The sequence below is a fragment of the Sapajus apella genome, unplaced genomic scaffold (genome assembly GCF_009761245.1).
Source record: "Sapajus apella isolate SASKATOON/1434 unplaced genomic scaffold, GSC_monkey_1.0 scaffold32, whole genome shotgun sequence".
NCBI classification, from domain to species: Eukaryota; Metazoa; Chordata; class Mammalia; order Primates; family Cebidae; genus Sapajus; species Sapajus apella.
The window spans coordinates 12321987-12342878 of record NW_022436972.1 but is presented as its reverse complement, the minus strand read 5'-3'; the positions used below and the strand labels follow the sequence as shown (position 1 = coordinate 12342878).

Here is a 20892-nt window from a genome sequence, read left to right as displayed (position 1 = left end):
CACAGATTATTTAATCACCCAGGTGTTAAGCCAAGCGTAGTGCCTACTAGTTATTTTTCCTGATTGTCTTCCTCCTCCCACCCTTTACCCTCTGAAAGACCCAGTGTATGTTGTTTCCCTCTATGTTTCCATCTATTCTCATCCTTTAGGGTTTGTTATGGGCTGAATATTTATGTTCGTCGTGCATTATATGTTGTAGCCCTAATCCCCAAGGTAATGGTATTAGGGGATACCACTACCTTTGGGAGGTACTTTAGTGAGGTCATGAGGGTGGGGCCCTCAGGATGGGATTAGTGTCCTTACAAGAAGAGGAAGATGAGATATTTTTCTCTCCATGAGCATGCATCAAGGAAATGAAAGACGCAGAGAGAAGGCAGCCATTTCCAAGCCAGAAAGAGGCCCCTTGCCAAGAACCAAATCTACTGGCACCTTGGCCTTGGATTCTCCAGCTTCCAGAACTGTGAGAAAGAAATGTCTGTTGTTTAAGCCGCTCCAGTTTGTGACACTTTGTTACAGCAGCCTGAGCTGACTAAGATAGGGTTGATTATTCATAATATACACTGTATACTGCTAATCCACACTGGCCAGGTTTTTCTTTTCAAATAAGTTATTCAGAAGTGGTCCACATATGGGATTTTAATTTAATCAACTTTTTTAAGATTTAAAGCTCGAGTACCTGAGTTTTAAATGTGTTTGGTTCTTCCTATACCTGATGACCCCTGAGGGTCTGATTAAGCAAGCCAGCACCTCTTGCCAGTGCCGGTAAGTTTGAATTAGGAATAACAAGGAAAGCTGAGTGTCCGGGCTGTGCCCTTCACTGTGGAATTCACTCCTACACTTGATCTGACAGAGAGTAAATAGGCCCAGTATCAAGTTTAGGTCTTCTGTTGACCTAACTTTAACAGAAATATGTAGGCTGTGGGAGAAACTGGAAAAGGGTATCAGAGAGACAAAGAAAGCCTCCCCGGATAGACTTTTCAGTTAACATTCCTTTTCAACTTCACATTATAAATACAATAGAAGTGTCTATGCAGACTGCTTCAAGTAAGCATAGCTCTTTAAGTGCAAAAGTCCTTAAAGTGGCATTTGTATATTATCCTTAAAAATTATTAGCTAATAGGCATGGAGTACTTATTATTTGCTAAGCCCTATTCTAAACACTTCACCTGATTGGCTAGTTTTACCCTTTCATCAGCCCTTGAGGTAAGAATTCTTATGACTCACTTTACCTCTGAGGTACACGGATGTTGAGTGAGAAGCTGAAAGTTAGGTTGGCAGGTGGTGATGTGGGGATTTTAACTCAGAACCTCCGTGTCAGAGCCCATCCAGGCTCATAACCACTGCACTCTACTGCCTAAGAGAAGACTGCTCAGGGTAGCTGGGAGAGGGAGCATCACTTACAGCAGAGAAAAACGAAAGGCTGAATTGAGGTAATGAAAGAGCCATACGAAGTTCTGCTAAGGTAGAGAGAGGGCCATTGTAGTAGAAGCAGAAAAAAAAAAGAAACAAATATTTTGAGAATTCCTTTTAAGATCCAGTATTTTCATAGAAGTTGTATATATATGATTGTATACATACACAATTATAAAAGTATTATGTATAATTTTATAATGTATGTATAATATGCATATTAATGAATCTTCACAAGTATAAAAATATATAATGTATATAATATATTAATATGTATATGGAATATAATACATGTATATCATAATATAAAAGTACACAGGTCAAATCCCATTAACGCACTGGACTGGAACTGCAGCTCTTTGTGAGGGTGTTCACTGAGAGACAAACTAAGGGCTAAAGTATAGAATAGTCAACTCTCATGGGAAAAAAAATGACCACAGTATCATCCTTTCAAATGTTAACAATGGTTATTCCCAAGTGGTAAGGTTGCAAATGCATGCCTGTAATCCCAGCACTTTGGGAGGCTGAGGTGGGCTGATCATTTGGTCAGGAGATCGAGACCATTCTGGCCAATCTGGTGAAACCTCACCTCTACTAAAAATACAAAAATCAGCATGGTGGTGGGTGCCTGTAGTCCCAGCTACTTGGAAGGCTGAGGCAGGAGAATCGCTTGAACATGGGAGGAGGAGGCTGCAGTGAGCCGAGATATCACACCATTGCATTCTACCTGGCAACAGAGCAAGACTCCATTTCAAAAAAAAAAAAAAAAAAAAAAGGAAAATTAGGAGAGTAGACCTCTGTTTTGTTTTTTTTCTTTTTAGCAGTTTTAGAGACAAATGAATGGAGAGTACACACAGTTACCATATATTCCTTCACCCCCTCTCATTTTCCATGATTATTAACATCTTGTATTTGTTTTTGACAATGAACATGTGTTACTTTTATGCTTCCAGATTGATTTAATTATCCCCTTATTTTGAAAGAAAGAATAAAGTGAATGCATTCTTTATTAGGCTGTGTGACTATACTGCAATGCATACTGCAATCTGTTACTGCAGTTTTTATTTTTAGCTTTTGCCTGTGCTACAACATAGGCAAAATTGACTTTTGCTCTCAGACACAAAGTAGTTGTATCTTCATTCAAAAGAGAACGTACATTTTGCCCCTTCTCTCAATTATATCCGACAAAGGATAAAAATAGACTCTGCCAAATAATGATAGAACAAAATATCTTCTAAAAATCTGCTATAAAAGAACAAGGAAGGAAAAGAAAATGTAGTATATGGATGAAGGTACTGATTGTTCCTTGCCTTTAAGAAATCTGGCAGGTTCAAAAACAACTCAGAAGATATTCCAGATTCCAGTACATTTTCAGGCCACTATGGTGCCCTCAGACTGGCCAGCAAGTGGTATTGAATACAGCAGAGTCTGTCATTGATATATTTGAACTTGGACAGCTTTCTTACATTCCTATGGTTTGTTTGTTTTACTCTAAGACAGACATAGTAATATAGACTAATTTTTACAGGAGCTTGAAAAAGAAATAAATCAAAGTAATGTAAATATACTCAAACCAGATGATAATAAGTGCTACAAGTTCACATCAAGGTTTCATGAGGGCCAAAAGTTATCCTTTGGTACTATACAAACTTGTTGATTAAAGTGAATCTTTGGGGCAGGGCATGGTGGCTCATGCCTATAATCCCAGCAATCTGGGAGTCTGAGATGGGCGGATCACTTGAGGTCAGGAGTTTGAGATCAGCCTGGCCAACATGGTGAAACCCTGTCCCCAATAAAAATACAAAAATTAGCCAGGCATGGTGGTGCACGCCTGTAATCTCAGCTATTTGGAAGGCTGAGCTAGGAGAATCGCTTGAACTTGGGAGGCAGAGGCTGCAGTGAGCCAAGATTGTGCCACTGCACTCCAGCTAGGATGACAAAGTGAGACTCTGTCTCTAAATAAACAAATAAATAAAGTGAATCTTTTGATAATCTTTGTTTGAATCATTAAATGTTTTTATTTTGTAAATGTAGAAACTTTCAGAATATTTTTCATGACTCAAGTTTTATTTTGCACTATTTTTCTTCACATCCACGACTCAGTGTCAGGAACTATGTGCTATACTTGTAACAAGTGCTTGAAATTTTTTGTTTGCCTTAAGATGATGACTTATGCTTCACACTGATAGTTGCTTTTTAAAAAAGTTTGACTGTCACTAAAGTTGAAGCTCTCACATGCCTGCTTTATCATTTTTCTGTCATCATCTGCAGTATACTACGGTCTCATTAATTCTGGGCCTCAAATTTTGGCACATTCACCTCAAAATATCAACTAGCCAGTGACCTTCTTATGCCAATATTGACAATGTTGACAATTTCAAAAATAAGAATTAATGTTTGGGTTTCATATTGTAGTCAGCCTATGTCATCTGAAATCTATCATATGAAATGGGTTTGGTTCACTCAGAATATACATTTTTGTCCTTTCTTTGTATCCATTAATATTAGGTTTTTAACCTTTAATGTTAAGGCCTACATTCTTTTAAAATAATGTGTTTATTTTCTATTAAATATTATGTAGTATCAACCTGCCATGGGCCCACCAGAAATGATTACAGAGATCAAATATTTAATCTAATCATTCCTGGCCATATGTTGGTATCATGTAAATATCAGAATGACTCAGTTTCTATCAGAAGTTGGCAGACATTTCAAGTGTACAAACTAAATAATTACATAAACTATTACAGGCTTTAGATACCTGTGCTAAGTATCTGTACTCAAATACCTCTATATCTGAGGTTGTTTTATCCCAATAAATGTACATAAAACTCCATTTAGTCCGGGTAGAAATTACAAAGTAAAAAAAAAAAAAAATGGGATCTTTATATCAAATAATACATTTTAGCTCTTGTATATTTTCCCTTAACAGAATTGGAAATGTTTAACATTAACTAACATCTATATGTGTTAAAGAGCAAGGAAAGATTGTGTAATTTCTGACAGGGAACTTAATGCACGGAGGTTAAGAATCTCTATCCTAGAAGCATTTCCTTCTCTCTCAAGACTGGATACTCCATAGATGCTCCTTCTATGGGCTCTGGTTTCTTTAACAGAGCACATAGCATTCTATATTGTTAATTGTAACAATCTAGGGGAGTGAGATCACCTAATTATATAATTAACTTCAAGGGTTAGTATGCCTTCTTCTCTACTACCTAGATCCTAGCAGCATTATTGGTACAGAGTAGATGTTTAATAAGCATTTGTTGAGTACACAGATACATGATGCAGGGGCTGAATTGGTCTTGACTATTTTCTTAGAATGCTTAGTTTTATTCACCTATATAATAAATTTGAGGCTTAGTATATAATAGAAAGAGAAAAGAGAAGAGCATAAGAAGGGAAGAAATTACTTTGTTGTTTTCATATACAAGATAAGTAAAACAATATCACAGTGATAAGCACACTGATTAATTATGATTTGGGATATTACTTGTTTTCTAACCACATAAAATGACAGAAGACCATAACTTAGGGGAAACAAGAGCTCTAGAAGGGGAAACAATATATATATATTAAAAAATATATTGTTTAGTTTTATTAGATGAGATATGTATATATACACACACATATATATTTTAAATACTGCCTCTGGCACTTATTAGCTTGGTGACTTTGGGAAAGTAAATTCCTGGAGCCTCAGAGATATTTGTAAATTGATATATAAATCACAGCGTTGTACACATAAGATTTAAACGGGATAAGTTTTCAATGCTCTATTTCTCAGATTCCTCATCCAGAAAATGAGTTAAATGTTTCACGAACTTTAAAACCCTTCCCAATTGGAAATTTCTATGAGCATATAAAAAGAAAGAAGAGGCTGTGTGTGGTGGCTGAAGCTGGCAGTCTCAACATTTTGGGAGGCCAAGGAGGACCACTTGAGGCCAGGAGCTCAAGACCAGCCTGGGCAACATAGTGAGGCTTCTTTATCTGCAAAACAACAAACAAACAAAAAACAAAACAAAGAAACACTTATCTTGGCATGGTGGTATGTACCTCTAATACTGGGTGTTTGGAAGGCTGAGGTGGGAGCATTGCTTGAGCCCAGGAGTTTGAGGATGCAGTGAGCTATGATAGCTCCAGTGCACTCCAGCCTGGGCAACAGAATGAGATACTTACTGTCTCAAAAAAAAAGGTGGGGGTGTAGGGGAGACTATAGAATCAATCTCAACGAGTGACTGAACTCACTCTTTACATGAGGGTCAGCTCTATTGATCATAGAGCCATGGTTCCCAACCAGACAGCCACAGATACTTGGAGGCATGGGGGCGGGGTGGGGTGGGATATTACAGCATAACCATCAGGGAACTGAGTGTTGCATCAGGCTAAATAAATAAGAAAGCACATAACTGTGTGTGTTACTCTTCCAGTGATGTAGATGCTGATGTATTAAATAAAATAGTCATTTAAAATCTTCACCTATATAACAACTATATAATTTAAAAAATATATAGATAGATGGCATTATAAGAGCATAATTACAAAATGTGAGAAGGCAATACATATACATGTGTTTGTGTGTGTATGTTTGTTAAAAAGTTATTTTTTGTCACATAAATTTGGAACTAATGTTCCAAAACTTGTCAAATATAAAACTGAAAGCCTCCCGTAAATATCAAGTAAAATGCCTAAAATGGCTCAGATGTCTACAAGGTAATGCGGTAAAAGGGGCTGAATGAGGGAACGTATATAATGTGCTAAACACACTGTCTGTTGTGTAGTAACTGCTCAGTGAATTTTAGTCAGTACCACTATAAATATTGAGAAAAGCATAGACTTGTGTTTAAATAAATTTGCTAATAAGTAAAACTAGTTCCCAGGCTAAAATAAAGCAGAGTTGAATTGGTTATTCCCTCTTCTGAATTTCACGATAACTGTTCATATCTTGTTTTATCACATCACATTCTCCTGTGATCAGTTAATGGCTCTCTTTCCCATCCCCTATGGTCTTTGACAGCAGAGATTCTATCCTATTATCTTTGCATTCCCAATAGACAATGCTGTACCCAGCACAAGTAGGAGCTGAATAAATTTTTAATGCATGAAAACAAAACCTCAAAACACATCCTAGAATGAATATGCAGAGGGAGAGCTTGTAGGCGTAATGGTTCCTAGGGCAGGTGAATTTATAGGCAAAGAGCTGGAGAGAGACTACAAAAGGAAACAAAGGTTTTAAATGGTGGGGAAAGTGATCCTCTGTTAGGAAATAAAGAATTGCTCAATTTCTTAAAATGAAATCTAACATTATATTTATGATATTAGAAATAAGAATATTTGCATTCTGCTTTATGTTTTATAGACCTTCCACAGGAATGCTATAACATGCTAATTATTAATTTTTCTTATTTTGTGCATTAGGAAACTAAATCTTATTAAAAGCTACTTTATTTTAGGTCATACAACTAGAAATAGTTTCAAGACCAACGGTCTTCAACAAGGCATGGAGCATACCAGGCATTATGGAAGATTTGTCAGTTATCCAAGGACTATCATGACGTCAAATAAACACGGCTGAACTTTATCTATAAAATGCTGAAACAACTTAGATGATCAATACATGAAATAAAATTACGGCAAAGTTTTATTTGGTATAGCCTATGTTAAGAAAGGATTATATAAGTGGGGGGCTGTGTACATGGGGCATGTATATGTATTTTGTTTTGTTTTTAATATCCTACTGCTTAGATATATCATGTGTACAGCATGTCACTCTGAGCCTATAAATCGAAAGGCAGAAATGAATTCAAGCGTCTTATTTCTTCAGGTAATATGGCAATTTTACTAGTTGGGAAATAAAATATGAAAAAATGGCTTCCAGCTTGAACTAATGGATCAGTTTATATGTATTAAAGCTGTCCTGGGCTTGTTTAAAAGAGAAAAGATTTATTTTTCAAACATATATCCAAAGCTCAGGATCAAAAGAAAGTTTAATTATTTATCCCTGGATAATGCAGATGAAAGCAAATGTAATTAAATGCTAACTGTTCTTTAATGAAAATTATAAACATAATTGAACTTCATCTTTAACTAAAGGCAGAGTTGTTAGTTAAACAAATGATGTCAGAGCTCCAGTTTTCTTTTTCACTTTAATTATGCTTAGTCTTTTAACACAGGAATTTCCACACAGGTCTCCATTTCACGTACTCTGTAGATTGTATCTTTGCAAACCATTTAAGACTCTTCTGATTGACAAAATAAAGTAGGCTGGCAATTTAAAAGAAAGTCATGTTTGGCTTTTGACAGGATCTCAGCTTTAGACTTTTCTACAAGGTTTGTATAAATGCCAGCCCTCAAAAAGCCATTCAAGCTTTTTTTTTCTTTTTCTTTTTTTAAATTTTCTGACTAGATCGAGACAAGCTAGGACTGTAGAAGTATGACAGGGAGGAAAAAGGTCAAATTACACACAAAAGCATTAAGGTTCACTTTTACCAGCATCAGCCAAGGTGTGCATTGACAAGAAAATGTACTCTGATGGAAATCAACAGCAATGATTCAAAACACTGTGCTCACTACAGAATGGGGATAGGTGGTGGTTATTATGCAACAAATGTAGACACATATGGCCAAATAGAAATTTTTGGCTGGTAAATATATAAAGAAAACTTTAATAATTAAAAGTAATATGGGAACCACATTAATTCAAAAGTGTGATTTCATTCTCAAACCATTTGTTTAAAAGATATGTTAAGACATTTAAAGGACTCCAAAAAGTGATGAATTAATCCAAGAAAAATGACATGAGCAATATTAAATGATAGAATTATAATAACAGAAAGAACATGTTGGTAATTCCATGGATAATTCATTCACTTGGAAAAATATAGCATCCCTGGCTGGGCACAGTGGCTCATACCTGTAATCCCAGCACTTTGAGAGGCTGAATTGGGAGGATAGCTTGAGGCCAGAAGTTTGAGACCAGCCTGGGCAACATAGCAAGATGCTGTCTTTACAAACAATTATGTGTATATACACACACACACACACACACACCCCAGAAAATTTTTAATGCATAAATTATTTACATATTTATAAACAATTATTTATATTATATATATAATTATATATAATATATATATTTGTGTATGATTTATACACAAATATATATATATATAATTATATATATAATATATATGTGTATGTATATATATACTATGTATAATATATAGTATAATATATAATATATATAATACTATATATGTGTATAAATATGTAAATAATTTATATATAGGCATTAAAAATTTTCTGGTAATATGGAAATTGTGCTAGCTGGCAAATATATATAAAGATATTGTTATATATACATAAAATCTATTAATATAATTTATATATGAATATATACATTTTATATTACACATATTTTAGATATAGAGCATTCTTTCATAACTTTTCAGTTTCCATCTTCCTGTCAGCATATCTGAGAATAGTGAATCATTAATCTCGAAGATTCTCTCTGGAAATTTCAAACATTGAATTTAAAACTATAAAATATACCCCTATAAGGTATTTTGTCATAGCAGCCCAACAGCAAAAACATAAACCAACTGACAATGGGTCTTACCATCTCCTGGGTCAATAATCTCAACAGTGGCCACTGTGGGGAATTCCAGGGCAGCCAGCACGGGCTCCGAGAGGACCACCTGAAAGGTTTCGGACTGCTCGTGCTCCCCGTCACTCAGGATCCGCACTCGCCACGTGGCCCTGGTCTGGCCCGGGTTGAACTGTACTTGTTTCTGTGCTTTGCCCTTGAAGTCTTTGTCTTTTTCTGCAGTCCCATCTCTTGTACCAATACCTGCACAGAAACATATCATTTTCTTAGTTTCATTTTCACTTGGATTATTAACGTTTTCCTTATTAACTTTTTAGGAGTCATTTTATCCTGAAGAGCAAAATTGATCCTGCTTTGATCTCATAAAATGGAAAACTGGGTATGGGTTTGATGACGAAAGTGTTTCACTGTAGGTGTTGGGTAGTTCCTGATTCTGTTCTGCATTTGACTCCATTATGGTTTTGCTACATATGCTTTGAGCTACATTTGGATTAGAACTTCTTGTCAAACAAGAATATATTTTATATTCACATTGTACAATATCCTTACTCCTACAAGTTCATAGTCTTAAAACTCTTCACATTTACTTTTGCATGTGTTGTTGCATATTACATAAAAAACATAAGAAACATTCTCTAACTATAAAATATAAGCCAATAAGAAACTCTTCCATGAAAGAATTCTTTGACTCGCCATCTAAGTCATAAATGGCTCACTGGAATGATAAAAAATGATGGTATTCTCTAAACATTTAATGGAACTAGGATCCATAAAAAAATGTAATTCAGTATTTTCAACATGGCCACTGCCAGATTTTCCTCTGTGGAACACCCTAGAATTCCATGAAACCATGTAAATAGAATTGGAGAGCTAAATATATATGGTTATTACGAGCAGTATGCTTGGCTTACTCTGAAAGTTCATTCAAGGTCAATTTTAGTTAGCTGGGAAGGTTGAAGGATCTCTGGGTCTCTAAGTACATTGCAAGATGATCTTCACTATTACCATGCCAGATTCTCAAACCATACGGTACATTATCCAAAAGCAGTGAAAACATTCAATGTCATAGAAAAATATAAAAATGGCAATAGTACCTGGACTTCTATATCCTTAAATATGGAATCAGAACCTCTTAGTGAGTCAAGTTAATAGAATAATTTTCAAATATATTTCTCTAAACCCGGGCATTTTCAGAGATGTTGACAGGACAGACAAGTGTAAAAGAGGGAAAAATAAGGCTGGGTGTGGTGGCTCAGGCTTATCATCACAGCAGTTTGGGAGGGGAGGTAGGTGGATCACTTGAGCCCTGGAGTTCGAGACCAGCCTGGAAAACATGGTGAAACCTCATCTCTACAAAATAGACGAAAAATAGCTATACACATGTCTATGGTCCCCATTACTGGGGAGGCTGAGATGGGAGGATCACCTGAGCCCTAGGAGGTAAAGGCTGCAGTGGGCTGTGATCCTGCCACTGTGCTCCAGCCTGAGTGAGACCCTATCTCAAAAATTAAAAATACATCAATACATAAAAGAAAGATAAAGTCTTGTGGCTTAGATTTTTTAAAGCTTGAAAATAAGTTATGTTGGAACATTTTGCATTTAATTAAAAATTATTATATATTTGAACAATTCCTGTTGGTTTTTAAACTAAAAATGAAACTAGACTAAATAAGATCCATTCAACTACAAATACTCGTTGAGTACTTATTCCATGCCAGGCTCTGTTCTGTGTGCTGGGGCTGTATCAGAGAACAAAACAGACAAAACCTTTGCCTTTATAGTGCTTGTATATGAGTCATTTGAATATTTATTTATTTATAGAAATATATCAATGGCTGTTATTTTAATCTTAAAATGAAGCTGAAAACAAACATTTTATTAAAAATAGTTCTCTTATAGTTCTCAGAAAAATAACTGACAAAAATGTTGCATCATATTTTTCTTTTCAGTAGCAGGTAAAACATGATTTATTTAATGGCAAGAGAAAAAAGGGCACAGAACCAGGAATTGCAGGTCTGCATATTTTGTTGAATGCTGTAGACTGCCTGAGAGCTCTCTGGTTCCTCGTGCACACAGACTGGTTGTCAACACCTCTTGGATCCACTACAATTCACTGCCAAGATACTGATGAAAGAAATCATTCTCTCTGAGGTTCCAGAACACATGCTGCTCACTGACCCATCTATCCCCAGTGGCATGACCAGCAAAAATTGGTTAGTCTGCCTCTGATAGCTACTGCTCACTTTTCTGTTTTGTTTTCTTTCATCAGCAATGCACTATATATGTTTTCTGCAGGTTCAAAAGGCAGTTAAAAACAAAAATGAGTAAGAATGATACAAGGAATGTCTGCTACTTCCAACTAGTCCTCCTTCCTACATGACAGTCAGGCCATCTAATATTAAATGAGTTGCGATACCCTCTGATATTAAATCAGTTGCAATACCATATCCCAATTTTTGCTGCTAAAAATACCTATAAATTTTTACTTTTGTTATTAAATGAAACTGCAACCGGATCTTTTCCTCTGATATAGAAAAATAACAAGGTGTTTAAACTAGGTACTTGTGGAAGGAGAGAATAGATTTTATATCCCATCCTGGCCATATAACAGTTGTGGAATGGTAGACAAGTTATGAACTTATCTCAGTGGAGGATTTACGAAGCACTATGGTGCAGTGGTTAAGAGCATGGGCCTTTTGCCACATCTCAGCTCTGCCCCTCACTAGCTGTCTGACTTTGGACATATCAACACTCTCTATTTCCTCACCGCATGGCGCTCTTCTCATGGAATTGACCTAGGTAGGGTATTGGGAAGTAGGCCCAGCAAATAACTCAGTAAACATTAACTATCATTGTTTCTTCATAGTTTACTACCCAACAAAGCCCCTGGTATGTAATGAGTACTCAAGAAAATATTTGTTGAGTCAGGAAATAAAGGGTTGCTGTAAGGCGCAAAAGAGGTAATGTGCTTAATGTACATATGAAGTACCTTGCCTTATTAAATGTTCAAAAACTGGTAGCAATAAGATCTTTGACATGCAAATACTACTGTGGACTATAAATACACATTTAGTTTATTAGTGGTTAGAATAGTTATAAAATGAATAATCATCTTTCAGAAAATACACCTACAAATTTCATGTAATTCATGATTTCTTAACTGTACTCAAGTGACGTTCTATCTTTTGCTATAATGCAATCTATGTCATTCTAAAGGTCCATAAATAAAAGTAGAGTTTGTATGAAACAGTTATAGGCAACATATTCGTTGTAGAACTTCTATGAGGCTACCCTTCAATTTAATCTGATTTTCATTCCAGGTCCTAGCATGAATTCCATTACCATCTTTAATGACTGAAGGATGTGGACCACACACAGAAGGCTTCCCAACTTTCTATCACCCCAGGTTACTAAGTAACCATGTGAAGGGAACCAAGTAAAGCCTATGACCCTTTGTAGAACTGCTGGTAACCCCACATTCATAGGAAATAATAGTGCAATGAAAAAACAATAACAAAAAGAGTTCTTGTTTGACAGTTTAGTATCCAGCTTAAGAAAAAAAGGCAGTGGAGAAAAAAATGCAAAAAAATAATTTAAAAAACTTTTTCCACTATTAACTTTCCCAATGCTATCCATGGGCTGGTTGTGAGTGAAAAATTAAATAAACTTATCAGGAACGGGAACTCAGGTAAAAAATGGATAAACCTGGCCAGGCGCAGTGGGTCATGCCTATAATCCCAGCACTTTGGGAGGCAGAGGCAGGTGGATCATGAGGTCAGGAGTTCAAGACCAGACTGGCCAAGATGATGAAACTCCACCTTTACTAAAACTACAAAAATTAGCCGGGCACAGTGGCAGGTGCCTGTAATCCCAGCTACTTGGAAGGCCGAGGCAGGAGAATCACTTGAACCTGGGCAGCAGAGGATGCAGTGAGCCGAGATCGCGCCACTGCACTCCAGCCTGGGCAACAGAGTGAGACTCGGTCTTAAAAAAAAAAAAAAAAGATAAACCTATTCTTAATAATTGGTAAGGTGCTCTGTTTGTTAGCTATCATTTTCCCTATGACTTATTTGCTATAGGTTCAAGTCCAAAGCAGAGTTAAGACAAATCTCTCCCTGATGATAAGACAGACATGATGTGCATGTGTGCACAGAGAATGTCCCTAAAAGACAGTGCAGTGAGAGCGCTCAGAATATCCAAGGCTAAATATAAAGCATGTGAAGCACAGCCAGGTGGAGGCTCATGCAAAGTGAAGATAGAAGCAGAGGCTGGAGGTAAGGCTGTGGGGGACCAGTGCCCCTGCAGTCAGAGCAACCTCAAAGACAGGGAAAGTGTCCTGTGAAACTTCAGTCCTCTAAAGTTAAAAGGGAAAAAAAAAAAGAATTTTTAAAGTAAGGGGTAATTAATATTCAGAACCATGTCAGGGGAAATCAAAAAGAATGGTAGGGTGTTGTGGCTGTAGCAAATGTACAGTGGGTGTATGGGTGCCGGGGGTGGTGTTGGGGTGGCAGGTGTGTAGACCTGTGCATAGAAGTCTACTGTTTAAGGCTCTTGAAACTCGTGAGCTGGTAAAATTTCAAACTAATCATTTGGAGACAAGCATAGGGTAACTAACTTTTTACTTTGCCAACATTTTCCTAGATTCCTATCTTACTTGTTAATCTCACTCAATGAAATCTTTTTTACCCCATGCAAATTCTACTGGCCTTGATGTCTATAAAATACATGGTACCAAAACCATATAATTGCTTCCCAGATGCTGCCATTTTTATCAACATATTAAATATTTTGTGCCAACTCTATTGCTGCTTAAAAATACCAATATATTGCCAACTTTATTTTACACGTACATGAAAATCAAATACAAGCTTGAATTGGAGTTGACAAAAGGTTTCCTTTGTTTGCTTTTGACCCTCAGTTTTATTTAAATGAAGCAAAGCAGAAGAAAATTATTAGTATTTAACCATTTGCTGTTTGTTACAAAGAAAGGTCACAACACTAATGTTTCAGAAGACTTTTATCTTAGGGGTAAATTACAGATTTGTCTAAGCTCATTCTAAGATCTAGTGACATTTATTTTTATTTCATAACTTAGTGTACTTGCCAATTTTTATAACAGAGAAAGATCACATGTGTACATAAAAGTCTTATAGAGATAAGTACCTGGACACAAACCTGTTGCTTGTTTCTTTAGCAGTCAGAGAAGTTTTAAATTTTTAAGCTCTAAAGCTAGGTCAGTGAACTAAACTGATGTTTTAATCACTGTACAAGAATTACAAACCTTTGCTAGAAAATAAAATTTTGAGACAGAAATAAAAAATTAAACTTACTTATAAAAGAAGTTTCTCCCAAGTAACCTCTGCGTTTAAGAATGACATCTAGAAATTTGGAGTCCTCATTGATCAGGTAATATTCCTTTTCGAAGGAGATCCATGCCCAATTCAGACGAAACTGCTGGTTGGTTAACTTGTTTCCACCTTGAAAATAAAAATGTAAAGCCATAAATTAGTGCTTTCTTGAATGAGTGAAAATTAGCGCTTTCTTGAATGAGTGACCTTAAAAATTTCACAGACTACTTTAATGAAGCAACATTAAGAATCAATACAGCTACTTAGTTTGATACACAACTCTAGAATATGTACACGGAGGTACAGCTTACAGTCTAGGAACTGTTACACATAAATTCAATCGCTGACATAATTCTTCACAAATTTTTTGCTGTTTTAGAAGGGGAAGTAGGTAATGGGTAGGAAGTATACAAGAGCCAGAGGCAATTTAGTTTAATCCTAAAACTAAATATCCCACTTGCAGTATAACTCACTTCCCACAAGGTGCCGCTGGAGAGCAAGTTTTCTATTCGCAGGGCTGCAAGGCTCCTTTGTGATGTTCTTAAAAAAACACAACTTCACAAATACTTTTTTCTGGTTCACAGAGCAATTAGGTGGAAGGTTTTAATTATAACCACTTAAGGAAAAACAAATATCCCTTCTCCGCCTCCCTTCCCCACTATATTCCGCTCCATTCCTTAGAGCAAACAGACAGCTCTTTTCATTGATTTCCATTCCACTCTGAAGATAAGGTTTTCCCCTCCCATCTTCCCACCAAAATGGAGCTGGCTGCCTATCAGGAGAAAATAAACCTCGCGTGTGATCGCTCTAATGTGAAAGCGACTATGTTGGGTAAATGAAAGGAAAAATGGTTATCAGCTGATCACTCTGCACGCATCCCTCTACTTCTTTTGATCTACAGCAATTATTTCAGAGTAAGATGAGGTTTACAAACAAAGGCATCAGTAATGCCTTTTAAGTCTTTCTGAAAGAGGCTGTGAAAAAAAAAAATGCCCAAGTGACAAACACAGCTAGAGGCACAATTTTCATTCTAGTTTCTTCTCTTTGCAACTCACATAGAGTTTCACTAGATAAAAAGAAATGAAACAGGAAAATCTCAAAACTTTAATAGACCACAAAAAAATCTACACAAAGGAAAATGTTGAGTGAGCAAAGACATGAAAATGCGTTTGTCTTTGCTCGAACTTTTAAAAAATAAAATCTGCAGCAACTTTGAGCTATTAACTTGGTGTGTACTAAAGATTAAAGAGAATACCCCGTGCAAGTGAGATTATGTAGGGAAAGTGTTTTCTTGTTTACTGTTGTTTGACTTGCAAATTAGCACAAGCCTTTTGGACAGCTATTTGCCAATGTGTGAAAGGGGCAAAAAGATGGTTGTATCAGTTTTGTTAGTCCTTCTGTGGGATTTTTGCTTTAAGAGAAGCAAAATATATATTTGTAAGAAACTATTCATTGCAATATCTTCTATAATAACTCCAAACCTTAAAAACTATCTTATAGTGTATCAAATCAATAACATGTTATTCAACCACTAAACAATAAATATGAAATTATTGTTGGAACACTGACAACACTTAAAAACACAACAACAAAATGCTACTGATGCCACGAACGCCGCTACATAAAATGAGGCATGACGCAGGTGAAGCTGCCTGGTGTTTTCAATGATGGGATTATAGACTTTCCTATTTTTAGTTAATTTATCAACTATAAAATATAAATAGATTGGAGAGCAGGAATTTTGTGTCAGTTTAACAAGGAAACTCATTCCACATTTTGCCCTGATGAAACTTAACCTAATATCAGCTACACCCTGAGTGCTGTTCGGGAAAGGAGAGGCCATGGGCTGGGAGGCTCTTCAGAACTGGAGTCCAAGGTGCACCCACATCACTTCTAGCTGCTGTCTGACTCTGAGCAAGTTACTTCTCTAGACCTCTGTTTCCTTTTCTGGAGTGTCAAGTGAGGGCGATGCTAATTAGCACCTGTGATTTCTTTGAAGATCAACTCAGATAAGCCATACACACACAGAGTACCCTGAGGTCAATAGCAGCATTCAACAAACGCAAGCTCACTCTGCCCTGCCATACCACGAGTGCGCCAGCCCACCCTGCATTCCCGCTGTTGGACTACTATTCGTCTGCCTTACAACTACCAGTGTTCATTTCGCCTTTGCCTCTCTTGCCTACAGCTTTTGCCCATATCAAGTGGACGTTTCTTTGCAGATTTCCAGGTTCATCCTGACCCACACTGTGTCCCTTGCCCCCTAATCTGCTCATCTGGAGGTAAGCCAAGATTCTTGCAGCTCCTGGGATTTGCCACCCTCACTCTTCCCGTCACCCATGTCCTCTTGCCTAAAGTGAGGACCCCTATTCTTCCTTGGCCGATGCTTTCCACTCCTTATCGCTGCTCTATCCCCCTGCTTGTGAAGAAGCTGCAGCTGCTCCAGCCCTCTCATCTCTTTGTGATTCTGCAGCTGTTCTCCTATTGGTTACTCTGTATAGTTGTGCCCTTTGGTGGGTATCCTCTCATATTTAATTGTATTAATTTACCAATTGTACTAAATTGCACTAATTTACATCAATAATTGAGAGTATCCATTCTTTCATTATTTCCAATACTTAGTATCATTGTTTTTAAAGTATATTTTTTAAAAGTATTGTGTATGTTCCATTAATTGGAACATCATCTAGAAAGCAATGGAAGAGAATAACATGTACTTGATTAAATGAGTACATAAAATAGCTCTGATGTCAAAACACATTATTAGATGAAAACAACTTTATGCTACACTCCTGTCCACTTTAAAATGTGGTCCCAGCAAGCCCAGGTTTCATTCCAAACTTCTTGTCATGCTCTACCAGGTCTTTCCTCGGCCATTCTAACACCTATGGCTTCACATCCCATCACTTCCCCTTAAAGAGAAATATTCAGCCACATCCAACCTCTTAACTCTTTTCTGAACAAAGGTGGCCGTTTTTGTATGTGCGATGTCTTCTGCACAGGACAGCCTTCGTTTTCCTACTCTTCCTGGGAATCCCTATTTCTCTAAATTTTAACAATTCTTAGCTAATTTCAAGAATTGATTCTAACCTTTTCCTGAAATATTCCAGAAAATATTATTCTCTCGTAAACATGGCACATTTTAAGAATAGACTTCTCTCTTCAATTTTATAAAACAGCAAGCCCATTGCAAACCCCAGTACTCTCTACGCCTTCATTCTGATTAATTTTTCCCTATAGTACTTTCTAAAATTTATATCATATGCATATATATACGATTTTTTGGTTCATTTTCTGTTTTCTCCCACTGTAACACATGATTCACGAGGTCATGGAGCTCATTATACTTATTAGAAAAACACCTATTGCATCAATCAGAAACTCTAATGTCTTAGTTGAAAGTTCAGTGGTCCTTCATTTATTGAGCAATATAAATTTCCTATGTAAATGTAACATTTCTCTTTCATTACTGAATCTTATTTTTTTAAAAAATAATTTGTTTAATGACACCCCTTCTAAAATGTTTGCATGCTTCTTGAAAGATTTTAAGTAAAACATAAATGTGAATTATTGGAATTTGTGTTTCTCTAAATGACACTTCCAGGCACTATTGATGACTAAAGGGCTGTTTAACCCTTCCATTCCCTTTGTGGATGGTTTTAGACACACCTAATTTTGTTTCTACTTATACATCTGTAAAAATGACTTTCAGTTTTGTGCCTATGTTGTGAATGGACGAAGTTGCCAAGTTACTGGTTAATCAGAGGTCTTGAATGACACATAGCTGAATAGTTTGCTAGTATTTGATATGTACAACCACCACCTTGAGATTTTACTTCAAAATAAAATTCAGAAACAATATAAAGAAGCTTTGCTTTGTAAGACAGAGAGATAGTCCAAGGTAACTATTATAGAAAATTTAGAATTCCCACTGAAACTGGGATTTTAAACCAGAGAATATAAATGAAATACATATTTAAATAGAAAATATGAAGTCTATAAAGCTTAACTCTTAATGGAATTAAATACTTCATAACTCTTCTGAACCTTACACATGTGAATCAGATTTGATTTCAGGATTTGTAAAATCTTAGGTACTTACTTATTTGAAAAACCAAGCTGTAACCTATTTAACTCCCTTTACTAAAACTGTGACCTTACATAATTGAACGCTGTATTTTATTTAAAGAATAGGAAGATACCTTATTTATTAATTTGTTGCCTATCACCTAAACTCTTCTAAAACCTCAATCAATGGAAATAATAAACATTGACATTTTAACAAAAGCTACAGCTTACTGAATGTGAAATTATAGATGAAGCTAAATAATGTCAAAAAAGGACACATTTTTACTTAAAATTTGTTGCCTTTCTAAAATAGATTCTGTCATCTATGGTGCACGAGGAGCTAGTCTCAGCATCTCATTGGAAAAAAATTAAACTCCATAACTCATGTCATAAATCCACACAACAGGTGTCTGACAGCTGATGACCACACTCCCAAATGCTCTGTCCTCAAATCCTGACACCAAAGCCATTAAGGTTTTGATGAAAAGACCTCTTTTGAACTTTTCCAGCTGGTCTTTAGACTTCTTCATTTTCTTTTTCAATTCAAACTCAGTAGTTTTTTTTAGAATAACAAAAAAACCAATCTCCAATTAGCCCTCCCAAAAAGCTCAGGGCTGCCTGATTTCACTGAAGACAAAGCATTTGATCTTCAATAATATGAAACTAGTGCCACAGTTTTGACTTGTGTTTGATAAAGGGGATGTGTTTATTTAGCTTTGACAACAAATTTCTTCTTGGAGAATAGTTACAAATAGAAAATATTGTTGGTAATTTCTAGTTCGGTAAATTCTCATTTGCCCAGAATAAAGTTCATCTTTAAAGCTGAACTGAAAATTAACTATACAGATATTTTTAAAAGCTAGATGTGGTCCTTTAAATCAGCAATAGAAATAGATATTTATATGAGAAAAGATTAAGATAATAATGCTATTACCTAACTTATTGGAGAAATTAGATGATTTTATTTTTGTTATTGTTTTAGAGACATGGTCTCACTCTGCTGACCAGGCTGGAGTGTCGTGGTGTGATCACAGCTCTTTGCAGCCTCAGACTCCTGGGCTCAAGTGATCCTCCCACCTCAGGCCCCTGAGTAGCTGGGACTATAGGTGCAAGCCACTGCACTGAGCAGCTAATTTGATTTTTAAGCAGATTTTTAAAGAAATCTTGTTCTCTTGAACAGTAAGGACAGTGATTTGCAACCGTGCAGCTACCATCCGGATTAATGCTAGTAATTCTAGTGAAAATCTAAAATTAAAGTTAAAATAAAGGATTCATTTCATTGCCATTTCTGTGATAGGATGTTCTTCCTTGAACTTTGCATTGCCTTAGAATCTTCCATAGGAGAGTCTCCTAGAGCTTGTGGAATCCTGTCCTCTGGCCTCTAAAGGCAGACTGACTTCACTTTGCTGAAAACCACCTGGTGCAGAAGCCCACTGGCTCTTACCCTGCCCCCAGGGGCTGGCATCCAACTGTGGGAGATGGCACAGGCACCTAGATAATGTGCACACGCTAAAGCCTGGCAAATGCTGCGAGAGGCACTGATAATGAGCTGTGGGAGTCCACAAGAGTGAGGGATTACTGTAGCCTCAGGGGATCAAAGACAAATTCATGGAAGAGATGGTGTTTAAATGGGGGCTTAAGTACAGGGTGGTATTTGGACATTAAGAGAGATGGAGGGGAAGGCGTTCCTGGAAGATTAGGTATAAGACCAGAGATAAGAAATCAGGTAAAAAAAGGAACTTCAAAGAATTCGATGTGGTAGGCGCTCAGGGCATTTACTAAATATTTATTTCCTTCTCCTTCTCCTGTTTAAGAGATTGGATATGAGAGACAAGACACATCCACAACCTGCCCTGGATCAGCCTGCGGTGACTCGGGCACCAAGGGATGACAGGCTTTGAACTAAGAGCACCTTCGTGGAACTAATGAAGCTCCTGAAGAACTTGGACAGATCCAGAAAAATCACCAGTGGGTTTTTCTTTCTTTCTTTTTTTTTTTTTAGACTACTTAATAATTTCAATAATGACTACTGCAACAGTAAGGTGTTCAAGAATTGCTGCTTATGATAATTGTTATATCATTTTCTTCCTTCCTTCCGAACACTCCCTCGTCATCATTTCCACTGCCTTACACATTCTGAAAACGCGGCAGCACAGCACAGGGGTCAGATCCACAAAGAAATACGAAGGCTTGGTAGAGAAATGTAGAGAAAGAGGAATGGGGCCGGGCGCCATGGCTCATGCCTGTAATCCCAGCACTTTGGGAGGCCTAGGAAAGCAGATCACCTGAGGACAGGAGTTTGAGACCAGCCTGGCCAACATGGTGAAACCCCATCTGTACTAAAAATACAAAAATTAGCCAGGCTTGGTGACAGGTGTATGTAATCCCAGCTACTTAGGAGGCTGAGGCAGGAGAATTGCTTGAACCTGGGAGGCGGAGGTTGCAGTGAGCTGACAT

At 36.7% G+C, this 20892-nt stretch overlaps 1 protein-coding gene across 1 annotated transcript in view; it reads right to left on the bottom strand.

Moving 5' to 3' along the window:
• FREM2 (FRAS1 related extracellular matrix 2) overlaps positions 1 to 20892 on the bottom strand; it is a 183090-nt gene that overhangs the window by 92550 nt on the left and 69648 nt on the right. Inside the window, exons 3-4 of the mRNA XM_032294524.1 lie at positions 14350 to 14496; positions 9032 to 9262 (exon numbers count right to left, since the gene is read on the bottom strand). Coding sequence (XP_032150415.1) covers positions 9032 to 9262; positions 14350 to 14496 — 378 coding nt within the window. The remainder of the gene's footprint in view (positions 1 to 9031; positions 9263 to 14349; positions 14497 to 20892) is intronic.